This window comes from Sipha flava, unplaced genomic scaffold (genome assembly GCF_003268045.1).
Source record: "Sipha flava isolate LNK unplaced genomic scaffold, YSA_version1 65_pilon_pilon, whole genome shotgun sequence".
NCBI classification, from domain to species: Eukaryota; Metazoa; Arthropoda; class Insecta; order Hemiptera; family Aphididae; genus Sipha; species Sipha flava.
The window spans coordinates 1,272,925-1,293,246 of record NW_020273605.1 but is presented as its reverse complement, the minus strand read 5'-3'; the positions used below and the strand labels follow the sequence as shown (position 1 = coordinate 1,293,246).

General features: G+C 26.1%; 1 protein-coding gene across 3 annotated transcripts in view; it reads left to right on the top strand.

Moving 5' to 3' along the window:
- Positions 1 to 19,456, top strand: part of LOC112691701 (multiple epidermal growth factor-like domains protein 8) — a 28,184-nt gene extending 8,728 nt beyond the window's left edge. For all 3 annotated transcript variants that reach the window (XM_025566061.1, XM_025566063.1, XM_025566060.1), the window contains 38 exons: positions 326 to 609; positions 700 to 878; positions 954 to 1,180; positions 1,375 to 1,487; positions 1,574 to 1,821; positions 3,067 to 3,330; positions 5,212 to 5,349; positions 5,430 to 5,613; positions 5,677 to 5,957; positions 7,130 to 7,281; positions 7,370 to 7,579; positions 7,679 to 7,873; positions 7,949 to 8,259; positions 8,596 to 8,707; positions 8,767 to 9,019; positions 9,140 to 9,341; positions 9,413 to 9,604; positions 9,661 to 9,837; positions 10,202 to 10,384; positions 11,815 to 11,999; positions 12,069 to 12,280; positions 12,346 to 12,630; positions 12,690 to 12,899; positions 13,400 to 13,583; positions 13,701 to 13,882; positions 14,647 to 14,791; positions 14,860 to 15,040; positions 15,223 to 15,451; positions 15,520 to 15,689; positions 15,750 to 15,921; positions 15,998 to 16,228; positions 16,292 to 16,670; positions 16,804 to 17,263; positions 17,332 to 17,641; positions 18,004 to 18,164; positions 18,266 to 18,439; positions 18,502 to 18,739; positions 18,815 to 19,456. In XM_025566061.1, coding sequence (XP_025421846.1) covers positions 326 to 609; positions 700 to 878; positions 954 to 1,180; positions 1,375 to 1,487; positions 1,574 to 1,821; positions 3,067 to 3,330; positions 5,212 to 5,349; positions 5,430 to 5,613; positions 5,677 to 5,957; positions 7,130 to 7,281; positions 7,370 to 7,579; positions 7,679 to 7,873; positions 7,949 to 8,259; positions 8,596 to 8,707; positions 8,767 to 9,019; positions 9,140 to 9,341; positions 9,413 to 9,604; positions 9,661 to 9,837; positions 10,202 to 10,384; positions 11,815 to 11,999; positions 12,069 to 12,280; positions 12,346 to 12,630; positions 12,690 to 12,899; positions 13,400 to 13,583; positions 13,701 to 13,882; positions 14,647 to 14,791; positions 14,860 to 15,040; positions 15,223 to 15,451; positions 15,520 to 15,689; positions 15,750 to 15,921; positions 15,998 to 16,228; positions 16,292 to 16,670; positions 16,804 to 17,263; positions 17,332 to 17,641; positions 18,004 to 18,164; positions 18,266 to 18,439; positions 18,502 to 18,739; positions 18,815 to 19,177 — 8,376 coding nt within the window. In that variant the 3' untranslated portion in view covers positions 19,178 to 19,456. The remainder of the gene's footprint in view (positions 1 to 325; positions 610 to 699; positions 879 to 953; positions 1,181 to 1,374; positions 1,488 to 1,573; positions 1,822 to 3,066; positions 3,331 to 5,211; positions 5,350 to 5,429; positions 5,614 to 5,676; positions 5,958 to 7,129; positions 7,282 to 7,369; positions 7,580 to 7,678; positions 7,874 to 7,948; positions 8,260 to 8,595; positions 8,708 to 8,766; positions 9,020 to 9,139; positions 9,342 to 9,412; positions 9,605 to 9,660; positions 9,838 to 10,201; positions 10,385 to 11,814; positions 12,000 to 12,068; positions 12,281 to 12,345; positions 12,631 to 12,689; positions 12,900 to 13,399; positions 13,584 to 13,700; positions 13,883 to 14,646; positions 14,792 to 14,859; positions 15,041 to 15,222; positions 15,452 to 15,519; positions 15,690 to 15,749; positions 15,922 to 15,997; positions 16,229 to 16,291; positions 16,671 to 16,803; positions 17,264 to 17,331; positions 17,642 to 18,003; positions 18,165 to 18,265; positions 18,440 to 18,501; positions 18,740 to 18,814) is intronic.
- The last annotated feature ends 866 nt before the right edge of the window (positions 19,457 to 20,322 follow it).

Genomic DNA, 20,322 nt, shown 5'->3' with positions numbered 1-20,322 from the left:
AAATAGATCTATTTCAATTTTTTCTCAAAGAATAAATTATATCTATATCTATCACTTAGCCTATATAAAAAAAATATGGGTTATATAACGTTATTCAGACTTACATGTTTTAATTTTAAATCAAATATGTCTTAATATAATATATGTCTTATATAGTAAATAGGTACCGCCATATGACAAATACATTTTTGTTTTACTGTTTAACTTATAGTAATTTTTATTAAAGTACTATTTGCATTTTTGTATTTTATCATTTTTATTATGTAACCATTAAATTTATATTATTATAATTTATGAGTTATTACTTGATATTGATTTTTTTCAGATGTTAATATTGTTGTTTAGTGACACAAATTATGCATTAGAAGGGTTTGAAGCCTCTTATTATGTTTCTGATTGCCCGAGAAACTGTTCAAGTCACGGATTTTGCCTTCGAAATTTTTGTGTGTGCGATAATGAATGGGGTGGACCTGATTGCGGTATTGAATTATGTCCTGATAAATGTGGTGAACCTCACAGGGGAGTATGCAAACAAGGTCGATGTCACTGTCACAACAATTATTCAGGAATGAGTTGCACATTGAATAGTTCAGATTCTACAGGGAATAGGTTTGATATTTAAATGTTTTTAAATTTTTATTAGAGAATCACATACTTTTTATAAAATAAAATATTTTTTTTTTATATTTTAAATTTTAGATGGCATGATTTATATCAAGGAGGCATACATCCAAGAACTGCCCATTCTGCTGTCTATATTTCGGAAACAGACTCTTTATATGTTTTCGGTGGCTACGATTTAAATAATATTCTTGGTGATCTTGTCATATTTCGTTTTAACACTTCCATGTGGTATGACCAAAATTATAATATTATAGGTAATATTTTTTCATTCATAAGTAAATATGTGTTTATTTTAATGTACATTTTTACTTTTAATTTGTACATAATAGATCCTTTACATACTACAGTAAACTCTATTGGATCAGCCACTATTAATGCTCTTATGACTGCTAAATTAGGAGATACAACAATGGGAACAAATAGATCAAAGTACTTAACTTCTGATAATACTAGTCATGTAAATGAACACAAACGCAACAAACCATGGTCAGCAGTATTACATGATATTTTTGTATCGCTAGCTGATGATTCAACATTCCTCGAACACCAAAATGACGTAAATTATTTGCATTACTTAATTAAATATTGATAGTTTAAAGAATAATGAATTTGTTCAAACCTCAAACCTATTTGAAAGTATATTACTTTCTTTTCAATGTCTAACATATTTTTATCTTTTAATTTTTAAAAAAATTATTGTAGCCCTTTATGTACATTTCACTAACCGAATAATATTTTTTTAAATTTTAGAATGCTCGTAATTCTCAGTACGATTTTCCTAATGATGAAAATAATGAACATATAATGAATGAAATCAAACAAAAACGATTACCAGCACCGCGCTTTGGCCATGCAGCGACAAAGTATTATATATTATATATATATATATATATATATACCTACTTATGTATGTATAATGTAATATGTAATAAATCATTATTTATTTTAGATACACTGGAGGATTCATTATGTATGGTGGTAAGCTGAAAAATGGTCAACTGTCAAATGAATTATGGTTTTATAATGTACATTCAAAAAAATGGTTTTTACGAGCTCAAAATTCTATAGTCCAACCACCTGCTCTTACTAGACATACTGTAACTTTTGTGGAACAAACTAATAGTATATTTTTAGTTGGTGGAAGTAATAGTAAAGGATATTTTTCTTCTAAAATATTCTGCATTCAATTAAATATAGGTAATAATTATTTTTTATAATACAATTATTTTAGTATATTTATATTAATATTAGAAGTAAAAACTTTATTACAAAAAAATTCTTGTTATTAACTAAGTGAACTGTATAAATAAAAAATATTTTTACCGCAAAACATTTATTATTTGGAAATTCAATAAAACTTCCTCATATTAAATTTAATTAATTTTTTCTTTAATTGCTAATACTTTATTAAAAATTTAAAAAAAAATGTATTTATAGTTAAAAATGATTGAACTATTATTGTAATATTTTATACATCATTGTATAAAGTAAAAAAATCTTTTAAAATGCTGTCCAAAAAATTATTTTTTTTTATACCAGGGATGAGAAACTGGCGATCAGCATACTTTTTTTTTATTTGACATGTGCTACATTTTCTTTTAAAATCACGTTAGTTGTAGAATGAAGATATTATATTCTTATATAGTATTGAACTGCAGCTTAACTATTAAATATCTAAGTAAAATATGTATAAAGCTATAGGTATTAGGTATTTAGGCTTTTTTTTTTTTTTTACTCTGACCCATCAGATTTTGAATTGATCCTCTAGTTACTTTGATTTGTTTATCATGTAAAAATATGAAGGTTTATTTATATTACAAAAAGATTTAGTAGGTAACACTAATTTGTATTAAATTCTGTAAAAAAGAATGGTATTATGAATACATAAAAATATTAAATGTATTTAGGAATAAACTTTTTTGTAAATAATTTTGTACTCAAAAATCCAAATAATACAAACATATTACTAAAGCATTTTAATTAAATTAAAATTCGACTCAGTTTTCTAATATTTGTAAAAATAAGTTGCTTGTTTATTTATATAGGAATACTCCTGAAATTTTATTTTTCAGTCTAACTTAAATTTTTATTTAATAACAAAGTATTAAATATATAAATAATTTATTATAAATTATTAAATATTTATAATAATATCAATATAATTTAAATATAAAATATAAATTCTTGTGCAAATATTTACAACCTATTTTGTTTTAAAAAATTATATTTAGATATAATGTAAATGTATTCATTATTTATTATGCTTGTAACTAACAAACTGAATTAATTATCAAATATATTTAATATGTTTAATCGGTACTATTTTATATTTTATCATACTATGTACTCTAGTTAGTGTATATATCTTAATAACTGAATATAATTAAATTATTTATATTATTATACAAACTTTTAATGCTGAGATAAAATGTCCAATTTTAGATGATGAAAATGAGCAATGGAAAGAAATTAAACCAAGAGGTGGCAAGGAATTAAATTTTCGAGTGGCTGCTCATTCAACAGTGTACGATATTCGTTCACAATCTTTAATAGTTTATGGTGGAATTGTGACAAGTGCATCATGGTTTTCAAAACTAAGTGATCGAATGTTTATTTTTAATATACCATCACAACATTGGTCAGAAATAAAATACCCCCCAACAAATGTTCCCACAGAACGAGCCTTTCACTCAGCTAATATAATGGGTTTGTATATTTACTATCACTCCAATTATGTTTTCATAAAAAAATTACTATTTAATTAATAAGTTGCTGAATAATAATAATAATATACTTAAGGTCATATGATATTATAATACTTTGAAATATAATATTAACTGTATACAGTGACTAGCTTTCAATTTAATATACTAAAACTATGAGTTATTTAAATTTTTAAGCTTAAAATTTTGTAATCTAACAAAAAAAAAAAAAATATTTATATAAAAAAACTCAATATTCAAGAAGTCTAAAATTGTCAAGAAATATGCTTATGAAAAATCAGTTATAAAATTATCATATATTTATATATATATATATATTTTTTTCAAAAAGGTAAAGGCACTGATCAAGCCATCGCAGAAGTCACACAATTCATTTACAAATCTTTAGATGAAAGCAAAAAAATGCGCTACAGTATATTTAGACCTTACGAAAGCGTTTAATACTGTTGACCACAACATACTTTTACTCAAATTAAATAAACTAGGATTACGAAATGAAGCTTTACAGCTATTTTCTTCATACCTAAGTAATAGAAAACAATGCGTTAAAATAAATGAATCTATTAGTTCACTGTGCCTTGTAAAATGTGGAGTTCCACAAGGAACAGTTGTTTCTCCCATACTTTTTAACATACAACTAAACGGTATTCACTCACTCCCTTTAAAAAGTCAGCTAGTATGTTATGCTAATGATACAGTTATGCTATGTTCGGGCGATTCCTGGGATGAAATATTTAATATAATACAATTAGATTTAAAATTAATAAAAAATTGGTTAACTAAAAATAATCTATTTTTAAATTTAGAAAAAACGTGTGTTGTCCCTCATGCCTTAATAAATAGTATATTACCCACCGAAACAAAGATAAAGGTTCACAATATTCACTGTGTACAAATTAACAACTGTTTATGTGAATCAATAAATATAGAATATAATTACAAATACCTAGGTATCGAAATTAGTAGTAATATGAGATGGAAGAACCATATAGATCTATTAACGAAAAAACTTCGAAAAATGATGTACATATTAAGAAATTTAAATAAAGTTCTAGAATTACCAAAACTTCGGCAGATTTATCTGGCATTGGTGGAATCAATAATTTCATATGGAATAATAGGCTGGGGTGGCGTTTTTGAAAATACATTATCTCAGCTTCAAATTTGTCAAAATCAAATCATTAGGTTACTGCTCAATAAAGAGCGTATGTATCCAACAAGAAATTTATATACAGAGTTAAATGTACTCCCTGTTAGGAAACTATACTTCAAAATAACAGCAATTTTTTTAAAAAGTCATAACTTATTACAACCCATATTGCATGGTATCAACACAAGATACGCAAAAAACAATTTTTTAATTAAAAGAACTAAAAAAACAACAACTAGTAGATATTTTGAAGTAATCGGTATAAATTTATGTAACAAAATACCATCCGAAATAATAACCCTTACAATTAATTTATTTAAAAAAAGAATTTTGCAATAGATGTTGGAGTCTCATGACGAATTAATTATATAATCTGTTACAGTACTTTATAAACACAATATATTCAATTTTTATCTAATTTTAGTTTAAAAAAAAAAAAAAAAAAATAGCTATATGATTATATATTTTTAAGAATATACAACCTTCTTTTTTCTCTTTTTTATTTGTAATTATCTGTAATTCAAATGTAATGTTATCTTTGAACTCCTGGGCCCCCACACGAGTTCTCTCAGTGGGGCCCAGTATTCATATGTATGTATATATGTATGAAATTATATAAATAAATAAATAATATATATTAAATTTATATTTTAAGTATATATTAATATTTATTTTAGTTTTGGCTATATATTAATTTTAATTCATTATTTTTAGGAAATTACATTGTTGTTTTTGGAGGGTATACACATCGTCATGCAAAGGAAGAAATTTGTTATGATAATGAAATATATCTATATCATCTAGGTTGTAATACATGGATTAGTCGAGATGTTCTTGGGTTTTCAACCAAAGGTATACACTTAGATTTATATGTCTGATGCCCTATATATATATATAGGTATTAATTTGCCACTTTATATAATTAATTCTAGATAATGCTCACAAGAAATTACTCGGTGTATTTGGACATGGAGCGGATGTCCGAAACAGAAATACTTTAATTATTATTGGTGGTTATCGAGGCAATATAAATAATGATTTATTAGCATTTGTTTTACCACCAACATTAGTTCCTATTGGAAATGACTCATATAATTTAGAACTTATGTGCTCAAGGTAATAAATAATTAAATATAAATATAGTATTATTTAAATAATATTAATTATTTAAATTTTTAGACATAAAGGTCTTCAAGAGTGTACAGCAAATCTTGAATGTGGATGGTGTTCTTCCGATGACACTTGTTATGGACGCAATGGTGGTATAAATTGCACAACTAATTTACAAACAACACGATGTCCTGGCATCTGTTCGGCTTTAACTGATTGTCATTCATGTTTAATTCACGGGGAAAGTACTCCTTTCAATAATAATCAATCTACTACTTCAGTTGCTCATATCATGCAATTAGGTCGATGTGTTTGGTGCATACAAGATGGTAGATGTCATCATAAAAATGGTTTGTGATTATTTTTTACTGTACAAATTTATTTATTATATTATGGATGTTTAACATTTACTCTAGATCCTAACTAATGCGTTTGCGTTGCGTGCACGCACCGCAAAAACGCAACGCAAAATACAAAATAGTTTGTTTTTTGCCGCATGTAATAAACGCACGCACTAAAAACGCACTAGTTAGGACATAGCGTTATAATAATATAAAATATAATCCTTTATATATATTAATATGAATTTATATTTATTGTTTATATTTATTACCATATCTAAATTAATTTTGCTCAAATTATCTATTCATTACAGTTTTTTTTAATAATTCATACTATAGAATTTGATTTTAGTTTTAATTTGTGTAATTTAAATATAATACTATTTTTTGTTTTTTTTAAATTATAGTTTTCTATTCTAATTTATTGCATTACATGAATCTTATTTAGATTTACTTTTAAAATTAATGAATAAGTTAAAATAGAAATTTTGATTTATGAATATATTAGTTAAATTAAATACTCTTATAATTTGGTTATTTTAATATTTGAGCAGCTACTCAATATTAATTTTTAATAACTGCAATTTGATAATACATTATAATAAAATGTAGTGGTTATTTTATTTTTTTTAAATTGTATTGTTATAATTTAAAATCATATTCCTAATATTTTAAATTGTTATTTTATTTTATTTAAAAAAATTAAATTTGGGTTTTCAATAATCCTCCTAAAGTTAATTTATAGCTTTTATTGGTAATTTTTTTACATAAAAAAACTATAAAAGGTACCGTTTTACGTTATAAAAGTATACAACACCAAATATACATTTCTTTCTCCACTTAGAAAACAAAATAATTGTCAGACTAAACAAGTTATTTTGTATATACATTATATCTACCATATTTAGTATAATTTAAATAAATAAATATAAATAAATTTATTTTCATTACCACTTTTCTAGTTAAGGTTAACTTTTATAATTTATATAAAGTTATATTAATTTAATTTATGATTTATGATAATCACCTCACTATATATTTTTATTTTTTATTACATTTATGTGCATAACAGTTCAATAGTATGTTTAATTATGTATAGCATTTCATTGTAATAAGTCTTCAATGTCTATCTATAGTTAAACTTTACACGTTTTAACTTCTGCTTTTATTTTTCTTATTAGATAATTATGAGGTGTGTGGTCTACATAATAATATTTTTAACAATGGAGGAACAGAAGTTGCTTATCCAGATGATTGCAGATCTTTAGATAGGAGATCAGGATTGACATTTTACAAATATTTACATCCAGCAAATTTTTCACAGCCGGATTTAGTATGTTAAATTTTCTCTAGATATCAGTTAATTTAAATATGTTTATTTTTGATCTTTGATATTAATTATAATTAAACTATTTATTTAGGTATCTGTAGTTAATTCAAGTGTTATTGATGTTTCGTCCCATTTACCTATGTCTCGAGCAGATTTGTCTATTGGTGGCTCGATGATTGTTAAGCTCTCTGGATTTTTACGGTTTCCTCAGTTGTGGGATAATCACAAAGATCAATTACAATTATGCTCTCGGCTTACAAATACTCGGCTTATAATGACATCGCCATATATGTATCAACCTGTGAGTATAAATGTATATCATAATGTAATATAATATATCATATATTATATTTAGATATTATTGTATAATTACCTTTTTTTAAATATAATTAATTACTAGGAAATCAATATAACAATTAAAGCAGATAACTGGCAATGCTTACAATTATCTTCATGGTCTACTGAAGATCAACCATTTCATGCTCCTGAACGATACTTATTAGATTTGACTACTTATAAAAATATAACATTTTCGCAGAATACTGGTAATGCTATAGTAGAGTTACAACATAACAAAGGACATAATAATTCAAAGGTATTTTTAATTATTGTTTGCCACTTATTATTTTTAGAAATGTATGTAATATTACATTTTTAATAATGTTCACAGCCTTTTACAATGGAGTATCTTGAACCATACCATAGTAGAGATAGTTCAGTATGTTCTGACTATCAAAGTTGTTTCATATGTGTTAGTGATGCTAATTGTGCGTGGTGTGAATTAAAATCAGTTTGTACTACAAGAAATCAAACAGATTCAGTTTTTTGCCATAACAAGAGTAATATTAATGAATGGAAATATCTTGTTATATCACCTCAACTATGTCCAAACTGTTCGAATCATGTGGATTGTGTTGATTGTATTCAGAGTGGGTATTGTGAATGGTGGAGTCAAGAAGCTAAGTGCGAAAGACGTGGAAGGCATGTTACTTATGTCAAATAGTAATTTGTAATAATCATTTGGAATTTCAATTCTTTAAATCAAATCAAACATTTAACTTTGAATATTAACTCATAAATAAAAGTATATAATTCCTAGGAGTTATTTTTAAAATTCATTAGACTAAAATCTATTAATTTATTTTAATAATACTTGGATTTTATATTTTATTTTTAATTGTGTAAGTAATTACGATATAAATTTTGATTTGTTTTTTCTTTTGATACTGAAGATTATATAATAATTATTAACAATTGTACAGTTAAAATTCCTATAGGTATTTAATATTTATAATTTTTTTCTCCTACTGTTTTTAGATTACCTGAAGGAGTGGTGTCTGTTGAATCATGCCCAATTCCATGTTCAAATAGACATACATGTTCTGATTGTTTGGATAATGGTAGATGCGTTTGGTGTCGAGCAACAAATGTAAAATTTTTCTTTATTCATTTAAAACTTATTTTCATTAATTATAAATAATGTTATAGGAATGTTTTCATTTTTCTGAATATACCTCCGAATATCAATTTGGACGTTGCCGTGAATGGATTGATAGAAGTGTTCATTATTATGGATCAGGACAGATGCAAATTGATAAACCTTACTCAGCTTGTACTTCATGTGAAGAAAATATGAATTGTTCCAGTTGCCTTAAAACTCTTGGTTGCGGATGGTGTTATGACAGTAGTAATCCAATTCAAGGAATTTGTACTGGAGGCGATTTTAGTAAACCATTTATAGGTATGTTAACTAATCACTTTTTTAAATTGTTATTAATATTATTTTAGTTTTAACATACTTTGGGTCACATAAATGTAATATATAACTTAAAGAGATTATTGTATTTGTAATATTTTCAAGGAACTTGTTCTTATGTAATGAACAACATTACTTATGAAGAAGACACTAGTTGGGCATATGCACAATGTCCTGATGTTGATGAATGCGGTCTTGGACTACACGATTGCCATAAAGAAGCTAAATGTACAAACACTCAAGGATCCTATAGCTGTCAATGTAAACGAGGTTTTATTGGCGATGGAAAACATTCTTGTACTAGAACGTATGTATTTTTTAATGTAGGAAAAAAATAAAATAAAATATTAAACTTTTTATTTTATATTTTATTTTTAGATGTTATCATAAATGTGTGAATGGCTATTGTATTGGTGCACCTGACTATACTTGTAAATGTGATCTTGGATGGACTGGCCCCGATTGTGCAATTAACTGTGGATGTAATAACCATTCAACTTGCAATGATCGATCTGGTATATGTGATCAGTGCCAAGATTGGACCACTGGACAGTTTTGTGAATACTGCAAGTAAGTGTAATAAGTTAAAAATAACTATACATCTCTATTTGCTATTTTAATTTTAGAGCTGGAAGTTATGGTAATGCGACATCACTTGAAGGATGCCATAAATGTGATTGCAATGACCACGGAGATGAACAATTAGGTATTTGTGATTCTAGTTCTGGTAAATGTTATTGTAAACATTATACCGAAGGAGATAATTGCCAATTTTGCAAAAAAGGATTTTTTGGAGATCCACAGTAAATACTATTATTTATTATTTATTGTTTAATTATATGCTTTATAGCTGCTTATTAAATAACTAGATAATTAATTACTCCTCGTTTTCTAATTAGAAGTTTAGGCTTCAAAAATATAATTTATTTTAATGCCAGTTTATTAAAAAATATAATTTTAGTATTTATAATAATTATACACCAACTTAATAATTTTAATTTTATTTGAGAAAGTATATAAAATAAATTAAGTTAATATAAAAACTCATAAATTTAATATTTTTATATTTTCTAGTTTCTATTATGAAAATATATCAATACTTAATTTAATTTTACATTATGTACACTTTATATTAATATTATTATATAAAATTATTTAATTTGATAGAAATGGCAATCTTTGTTATCACCAATGTATGGCCAGAGGAATTTTATCTGGCATGGGTCCTCAAGGTTTTGGATCAAAATCTATAGAAACCAGTGCTTGGGAAACACGTTTAGAAGGTCCACCATCAAAAGAATGTCTTTGGATAATTGATCCTGAAAATATGCGTAATAATTCAACAGCGATGTAAGTGTATTATCTTGGTATAATAATATTAAAAAAAAAATATTTATGTATAATATATTGAGTTCGGGACTTATTGCCCACAAATTTTAGGAAATATGCACTTAAAATAACCTAAATATGCACAAAAATGCAACTGAATATTTTTTTAATGGTAATTAAAATATTTGATTTATTCAAATTATATATGTTTTTTTGATTTCAAGTGTTGAGTAATCAAATATCACCTATTTGTATTTATTTTTGTTTCACAAAATTTATAAAACAAAATAATTCTATCACTTGAAAAAATATTTTCTCCAAATTCTGTGATATATTGTGTAATACGCGTATTGTTTGTTGTTTTTGGTATCTTTAAAATTACCTCAACTACAAAAATTACGGTATATATAAGTCACGGCACACGAAAACAAACCGAAAATGTATTTTCTTTTTACATATTGTAAACGATGTTGTCCTATCCTGACTTCTTCTATAATTAGTTATATTTACCAATGTATGAAATTAAAAAAATAATGTTAACCTTTAAAATAAATGTATTTAACATCAAACAAAAACTGCGTAAATATGCTATAAATAACAATTAAATTGCCAAAATGTCAAATATGCGTTTTGCTGAGAAAACGGCAAAATATACGAAAATTGCAAAAAAAAAAAATTAAAAAATTTTTGTAATACAATTTTTTATGATTTAAAATAAATTGATATCTTACTTAGGTTATTCTGCAGTCATTATTAAATAATATGCAAATACAACAAGTCCCGAACTCTAATAATATATATTCAAAACATTTTTTGAAATTTTAAAATGGTAAATTCAAACTAACATATATAGAAAATTCCTTATAAAACTAACTTTTTATAATAAAATGAAATTTTTAAATTTTTTAGTTTACAAATATACGAGTTGGTTGTAATTAAGTGCAGCATAATATGTATTTACCATTCCATTTTCTTGAATTCTATTCTACTATTTACTTCCAAGGAAAATGTAATTATTTCTTATAAATTATAAAAAATAATTACATTTTTTTTTATTCAACCTTCTTTCATTTGAACTTCATTAATTAAATACAAGCTCCAAAAATACATATTCTCCGTGTATAGAATAATAATTTCTTCTTTAATAGGTAATATTAACTTAATGAGAAGGTTTTTACATGGGGTTAAATTTTATAGGAAATAAGACTTATTTTTATTTATTATACTAATATACTTGAGTTCTAAATTATATGTCTTATTTTACGTTTTTCATTATAATATATAATTGTAGAATGCAGCATATTTTGTTTTCAATACATACATCAGGCCTTTTTTTAGGAAATCAACATTATATTGTTAATGTATTATACGAAATTGAGCATGAATCCATAAATTCTACAGTAGACTTTGAAAATCAATATTTTATTAATGTTAAGTTTGTATTATTTCAGTGGATCCTATGTGATACAATTAACAATTGATAGTGACATAAATGTTCCTTGTGGTATGAATAGTGTCTACGTATATGATGGACTACCAAATTTTGTATCAATGTCTAGAACACATCCAGCTCATTCACTTGGTGTTTTTTGCACTAGAGACTCTCAATATCCTTTAACAATCGAAGGTGTTACTGGTATGTATACAAACTACTTTATATTATACATACTATAATATTTCATTAAACAAATAACAATAAATTTAGGTGTGATGACTATTTATTATAAACAATCTGAAATTACTGAAGGGTTTAATGCCACATATGTTGTATTCAGTTGTCCAGATTTCTGCCCTTCAAACCGTGTTTGTCATAATAACCGATGTGTATGTCAACATGGAAGTACTGGTGTTTCTTGTAAAGACTTAATTTGTCCAAATGACTGTAATCATAATCAAGGGCATGGAAAATGTGATCATGTTCGTAAATTTAAACCACAAAATCTTTATAGTTTTTGAGTAATGTATTCTGTTCAATTTACTAGGAATATGGACGTTGCATTTGTGAAAGTATTTATGAAGGAGAAGACTGTTCAATACCAGTTCCTGTATCTAGTCATTTGCGACAACCTCTTATATTCACAGACCTTTTTAATTCTGCACATGTATCAGAAAATTTAGATCATTTGCGTCAAACATTACCACGTTTTGGACATTCAGTGGTTGCAACAAGGCGTGGTCAATTATGGTTGTTTGGTGGTTATTCGCTGTCTCATGGTCCTTTAAATGATATTCGTTTATTTGACTCTAAAAACAATTCATGGATGCAAGTATGTAAATTGAAATAGCATTTATTAAATATAAATTATTTCTTTGTTGTTATTGACAGGTAACAGTAGATGGAACAAATGATGCACATATGCCAAATGGGAGATATTTTCATGCTACTGAAATAGTACATTCTCGAAGGGAAATATTTGTTTATGGTGGTTTGACACAAATTCAAACCGCGTTTGGCCGCTCTACAAAATATTCAATGAAGATTTTATCAGACTTTTGGAAATTTAGTTTAAATGATCAAAGATGGATTGGTATAAAGGTAATAACTTATCACTTATTTAAAAAGTTTTATATTTCTTTAATAAAGTCACAACAATACAAACTATTAGAATCATTTAAAAACTAATTTTAAAGGATCTAATTAATTATTATAGTATTGAATTAGGTTAATTTTTAGTTAATATAAAAACTTTAAAATTTTTGTTGTGTTATTCTGATCTATTTTATTTAAAGGTAAACTATCATGTATTTAAATACTTACTTTAGTATCATTTTTATTGTGACATATAATATGCAAAAAGTCAAATTTTTATATCTTATGATGTGTATACTTTGTGGGGTTTATTGCTGAGAAAGTTGATACATATTGTATATATTATTTTTACTTTAATAAGTAAAATTGAATATATTCAAATCCAATTTTGTTTTCATTATATTTAATATTTATTGTATATATACATTTAATTTAGGTAATAAATATTTTTCTGCACTTGTATAATTTGTATTTGAGTGAAATTATATGGTATTTAAAAATTACAGACAAATTATGATCCACCAGCATTAGCCGGTCATACATTAACATTACGATCAGTTGGTGAAAAAGAAAGTCTTATATTAATTGGAGGTTTTAGTCCAGATAATGGGTTTCTTGAAGATGTATGGGAGTATGATTTACAATTAGAATCATGGAAAAAGTTTAAAATAAATGGCTATGGACCAGCTGGTAAGTTTCTCACAAGACTTCATTCAGCATTACTTTATCTTTACTCTTTTTTTGTTTAATCAATATTTGTATAAAGATAACCTTGACTAATATATTTTCCATAACTTGAATTAATAGGGATATATGGACATAGTACAGTATATCACGCACCAACTGACAGTTTATATGTATTTGGTGGTTATATTTATTCTGTTAATCAAACAATAATGACAGATAAGTTATTTGCACTCAACTATAGCCAACAAATATGGACTGTTTTACCTATTTTTAAAGACTATAATCCTCCAAAAAATAGCCTAGTAAGTGAATTTTGTCAATAATATATATAATTTTAATGTATAAAATTGAATAAATTGCTTATAAAATATATTTGATGAATCACTGTAAAATATGATTTTTTAATTATAAAAACTATTAAACTATTAAACTATAAAATATATTTACTTAGTAAGTATTCTTGTATTATATTTTACATTTTATTATGAATAATAACATTTCATTTTTCCAAATAGGAAATTACTAAAAAAAAAGTTATTAAGAATATGTATTATTTATAATAATAATTAAAATAATAATCTTTATTAAATGGAATTACATTCCCATTAAAAATATAATATAATAATGAAAATACGAGTACATATGTTATATTAATCAGAGGCATAACACAATTTAAAATAGTTATAAAAAGTAGAATAAATCTCATTATTGAAGTATTAACTAGATTTATGAATAAAAAACGTTTTTTCAATGAGTTTTCAATTATATTTTGAAGTAGTAGTTTACATTAATAAATGCATTATATTAAAATAAATAACTTTCTATCACTTAATTCAGCCAATTTATTTTTCTTTAACATGTTTTATTTTATCATATTTTACCTTCTCATTATTAAATTTATAAGAAAAATTACAATGACATGTCTATTACATTTACAAATGTATTAAAAATTAGTGTTAGGCTATTGACAAAAAAAAATATTAAAAATGTTTTTCTTGTACGACCACAATTTAAAAGAATATATGTTTTGGAAATATTAAACATTTTCTTCGTTTTATTATTTAAGCCTAGAGGACGATTTTTACATTCAGCTATTACAACTGATGAATATATGTTTGTTTTTGGTGGAAGAACTGATCCACCAAGTACAAATGATACTCTTATTGCTTACTCTTATGCATGTAATCAATGGATACGTTTATTAACACCAGGTATATTAAAAGAACAAATATAATGTACAGCTCATAAATGTACAATGTTAATATCTTTTATGTTTTAGATATATTTATAATCGGTTTGCCACCACCTCCTACTCATGCTCACGCAATGACACTAGATTCAGAAACTAAGTCAATGTACATTCTTGGTGGTTTTGCTGGTGATATACAATCTCGTGTAACTCGTATTCAGTTACCACAAGATCTTTGTAATCTTTGGTCTGGAAAACGAGATAAATGCAGGTCAGTAGTTAATTTGTAATTAAATCAAATTCTGACATTTTAAATTAGTAATTTTGTCTTTAAGTTAATTAGATGGTACAATAAAAAAAACTTCGCTATTATATTATAATTTATTTTTAGTTAATAATCAAAATTTTTTATAAATATAATTAACTTAATGTTCTTTTTATTACCCAAATTAGATCACTTGTTGGATGTTCATTTTGTCAAGTGATAGGAACGAATGTCAGCTATTGTTTTACTCATCAAGGTCCTGGTTTCAATCCATGTGTCTCGATTAATGGTACATCTCGAACAAACAATGGAGTTTCTTGTAATTCAAATTGGATATCTAGTCGTTCTTGCGAACAATATACAACTTGCACCGATTGTTTAGCTATGTGGCCGAACAATCATTATGAAAACTCTAATGTATGTTCAAACTAATTCTATGTAATATTATAAGCTTATTCAAATACAATATTAATTATGATTTTAAGGTTTGTTCATGGTGTGCAAATTGTGGTACAAAAGGTCAGTGTGTAAAAGATCCTTCAAGTTGTGATAACCAATGTAAGACTGTGACTAAAGTAGAAATGTGTCCAAATATTCAATGTTTGGCAACTGATTGTGAAAAATGTCACGAACAAGGAAATTGTTTATGGACTCGGTAAGAATTGATTATCTCTTAAACTAATTAAATTATAAACAATTTATTTATATAATTTAGGCAAGTACGTAATTCTGACTTTGGAACACTTTTGACTGGAGAATCATTGTATGATTGGAGTTGTTCTAGTATAGATCTGAATCAACGATCTAACTTTAAAATTAAAAATTCTACTTTTTGTCCAGAACGTTGTTCTGCGCATAAATCTTGTGAAACATGTTTATCATCTCAGGTAAAGTATTTATAAAGTAAAATACTTATAATTAGTGTATAAACATATATAACCTAAAATTATTTACATTTTATAGGGTGGAGAAGGAGGTTGGCATGAATGCAGATGGTCAATAACATTAAATGAGTGCATATCTCCTAGCTACCAACCGTTGTATTGTGCTGGAGGCGTTTGCGGTCTTGTTCTTATTAGTAGCAACATAGATCGTTGCCCTCAACCTTGTTCAAGTTACACCCAATGTTCAACTTGCTTGCGCCATACACATTGTGGATGGTGTGCTTTAAATGTGTTAAACAAAACTGGACAGGTACATTTTTGTGATTAGAAATATTTTTACTGAAGATTCATTACACACTTTTTTCTTTTTTAGGGAATATGTACTGAAGGTTACATGTCTAGCCCAGCTTCTGGTCCTAATCATTCATGTCAGGAATTACTCCAAAATTTGAATACTGAACCAAAAATGTCAGCCTATCAAAATTTAGAACCCCATGATTTTATCTATGGAATAGATGATACTCTTATATCATCGACAGATGTAGCTTTATTAAATAAAGAATCAAACTTAAATAATTCCGTCGCTTGGTATTATGTAACTTGTCCACCTGAAAATGAATGTGAAAATGGTCATCATAGTTGCAATTCAGAAAGTGAAGAATGCGTTGATCTCGCTGAAGGATTTCATTGTGTGTGTGGAATAGGTTATCAACCAGATGATAATTCTCAATGTATACCTATTTGCAATCAAGGTAATAAATAGTAAAATAAAATCTAAATTATTTGATTGGTATTATATATTCACATCATATGAACATTAACATAGATTTTAATTTAAAATTTAAAAACAAAAATAGTCAAGAACAATAACATATTTCTTTTTAGGTTGTGTTAGAGGTGAATGCATCAAACCTGATGTCTGTCATTGTGATTTTGGTTATGTTGGTTCTAATTGTACGATCCAATGTGAATGTAATGGACATTCTGACTGTGCTGGCCCTGATCGCTTAACTGAATGTTTGAATTGCAAAAATAACACTCAAGGATCCCAATGCCAGCGATGTAAACCATTGTATGTAGGTAACCCGGTGGAACACATTCAGTGTGTACCTTGTTCAGATTACTGCAATGGGCATGCTAATATATGTGTGGAAAAATTTGATACTGAACCATTTGAAAATATTTTAAGTATTATTAATGATCCTAATACCATTCTTATGCAAAACGATGGCCCTCTCTCTGATGCTTATTGTATTAACTGTATGGACAATACAACAGGTCCAACATGTTCAGGTTGTTTACCTGGCCACTTTCGAGGTTCCAATGATAATCGAGATCCTTGTAGGCAAGTATCATATTAATAGTTTTATTTTAATTAATGATAAACATTCGTCTTTCATCCTCATAATTTAGGCCTTGTGAGTGTCATGGTCACGGAAGTACATGTGATCCAATTACTGGAGAAAAATGTGACTGTCAAAATAATACTGAAAGTGACACAAATTGTCAGTCTGGCAGTGTACCTCATCATCGGTCATTAAAAAACATTGTTCAGCTTTGTTGGATGCACCAGTGTTCAAAGTGTAGAGAATCATACATGGGAACACCAACAGATGGTCATCAATGTTACAAGCAAATGAGTGTTGATTATAGATTTTGCCTTGATGCCAAACTGCTTGATGAATGTAAAACAAAACCAAATCCACTTTATCCGGGACAAACAGTATGTACAAAAATAAATTGTTTTAAATTTCATATATTTAAATAATTTTAAGGTTTATAACAATTAAAAACCTCTGGAAAAATATATTAATATGAGTGTACCTTATAATCATGTAGTGTTATAAATTATTAAAATTATTCAAATCAAATGCACACAGAATTGATAAATAATTTAGTTCAATTTTAATAAAAGAAATATAAATTAAAAAATTATTTTGGAAGTTCACATAAATTAATTTCACCAAAATTAATAAAATATCAAATTTATAAAGTAGCATTACATGATATTTTACCATAACATTTTTTAAGCTATAATTTTTAAGTTTCATTACAATACCTGATGTCTTTTTTTTTGTTTTTCAGTCATTTTTTGTAGTTCAACCACGTTTTATGAATGTTGATATCAGAATCACTGTTGACATAACTCAAGGAGCTGTTGATTTTTTTTTGACGTCACATGAAGATATATTCATAGTTACTAAAAATAAATCTCTAAATAGAAATGTTTTTGATTTTGATCCGAGGTAATTATACAATTTATCAGGCAATCAAATTATCCTTAAGAACTTAAAATTAATAATTCAAGTTAAATGCTTTCAACTACTAAGAATATATTTTGCTTAAGGTTTGAGTGGTATAGTGAAATGGAAACAATTGAACAAGTGAGTAGCAGTTCAAATACTTCTAAAGGTTCAAAACATTTATTTACATATCAAGAGCACAAAACAAAAGGTTTATCTACTTATGTTACAATGAAAAAAAGTATGTCTCTATTAATGGTCAAAAATGTCAATAATAGGTATGTACATAATGTGTCTTTAGATTATCAATTCACACACAGATTAACCCCTTGATTTTTAGATTGATTATTACTCTTCCACATGACAAACATGATTTATCAGCAACAAGATATTATATGGCATTGATGGCAATCTCGTTACCAGTACAAGCTACTCATATAGTACCAGTACCTACGTATGGAACAGTATTTTTTAGACAAGACCAGCTTCATATTGATCTCTTTGTGTTTTTCTCTGTATTTTTCTCGTGTTTCTTTCTATTTCTTGCTGTGTGCGTTGTCGGATGGAAAGCAAAACAAGTAAATACCATTATTATTACCGTTTTTAACACAACACAGTAACACTAACAATGGTTTGTTTTTAATTTTTTCTAGGCAGCTGATATGCGCCGAGCTCGCAGACAACAAGTCGTAGAGATGTTGCACATGGCCAAAAGACCATTTGCGTTTGTAGCGATTGTTCTGAACACATCCCAACAACCAGAAACTAACCAGGCAGCTAGATTTGGTGACATAAGACCAATAGCAATCGAACCTACCAGTGATGCCAATGCTGCAGTGACTACATTGTTGATAAAATTGCCTGACCGTGGACAACAGTCTACAGGCACTAGGTTGGCACTAGGCTCTACTTTAGTGTTGAATATGCTCAATCCAAGAGGTGGTTATTTGTCTAACATGCACAGACACCATTATAATGCTGGTGGTCCCAGACAAAGAAGGAATGTTCCTCAATAATCGTGATATTTAATTCATGCAAATTCAATAAGATAAATTATCAGTATTACTGTATAATAATATTAATTATATGCGTTACTTAAGTACTTTTAACACATACATTACACTTATTCATAATTTAACTTATATGTCGTGAATTTCTTAATTACAAACAATAAACCTCATAGATTATCAATTAAGCTCAAATATTAATGTCCAAATATTTTTATATAAGCATTTAACAAATAAAGTGAACAACTTCAAATGACTCACTGACCAATAATAATTATAATATTTAATAAATGTTCATAATTTTACCCACACGAAATTAGAAAATTTAACTAAGTATAATTTTGTGATTGTTTAATTTTACCTTTTTTAGCTGTTACCAATTCTCTATCAACTCTCTAATTTTGATTTATCCTATTATTTATTATTTGTATTTTTTAGTTTATAGGAGTAGTATCAATTATTATCCATGTCTTTCCATTAATGAACTGAATAATTTTTGACTACTCTTTGCATTATTATTATTTAATGATATTAAACTATATTTATTGATCTCTTCAATTTGATTTGTATATACTATTATATTTATGTAAATAAATCAAAAAAATTTAAAAAAAAAAAATTAATACTCTTTACAGTTAAATTTAAGGCAAAGTGGTTAGGTAAACAAGTTAAATGTAGGTAAACATCTATAACTATTATAAATGTTTTCATTAAGTCTTAAAGATATATTAAAATTTAATTTATAAATTTTTTATTTTGATACATGTTCCAAGGTTGTATTTCTTCCAATGAAATGTTAATTTTATTGAAACAAATTAAAATTAGTTATATTTAACAGGGTCCACATTCCACATACTTAACATTAAATACATATTTATTCAGTTAAATTGTACATAATTAAAATAACCATATGTATTTAGTAAATATTAAGAATATCTAATAGTTTTTAATATTTGGTTGAGGAAAGGTAGTAATATAGAAAGTGTATCTTTTTTCATCTATTTATGTTTTCAAAACAGAAAAGCTTATATTATTTAGAAACATGTATACAAAAACAAAAAAAAAAAAAACACACAAATTAAAGAGTTCAAATTAAGTTTAAGTAGATATATATTGATTCAAATATAATAATATGCTATAACGGCCTTATAAAA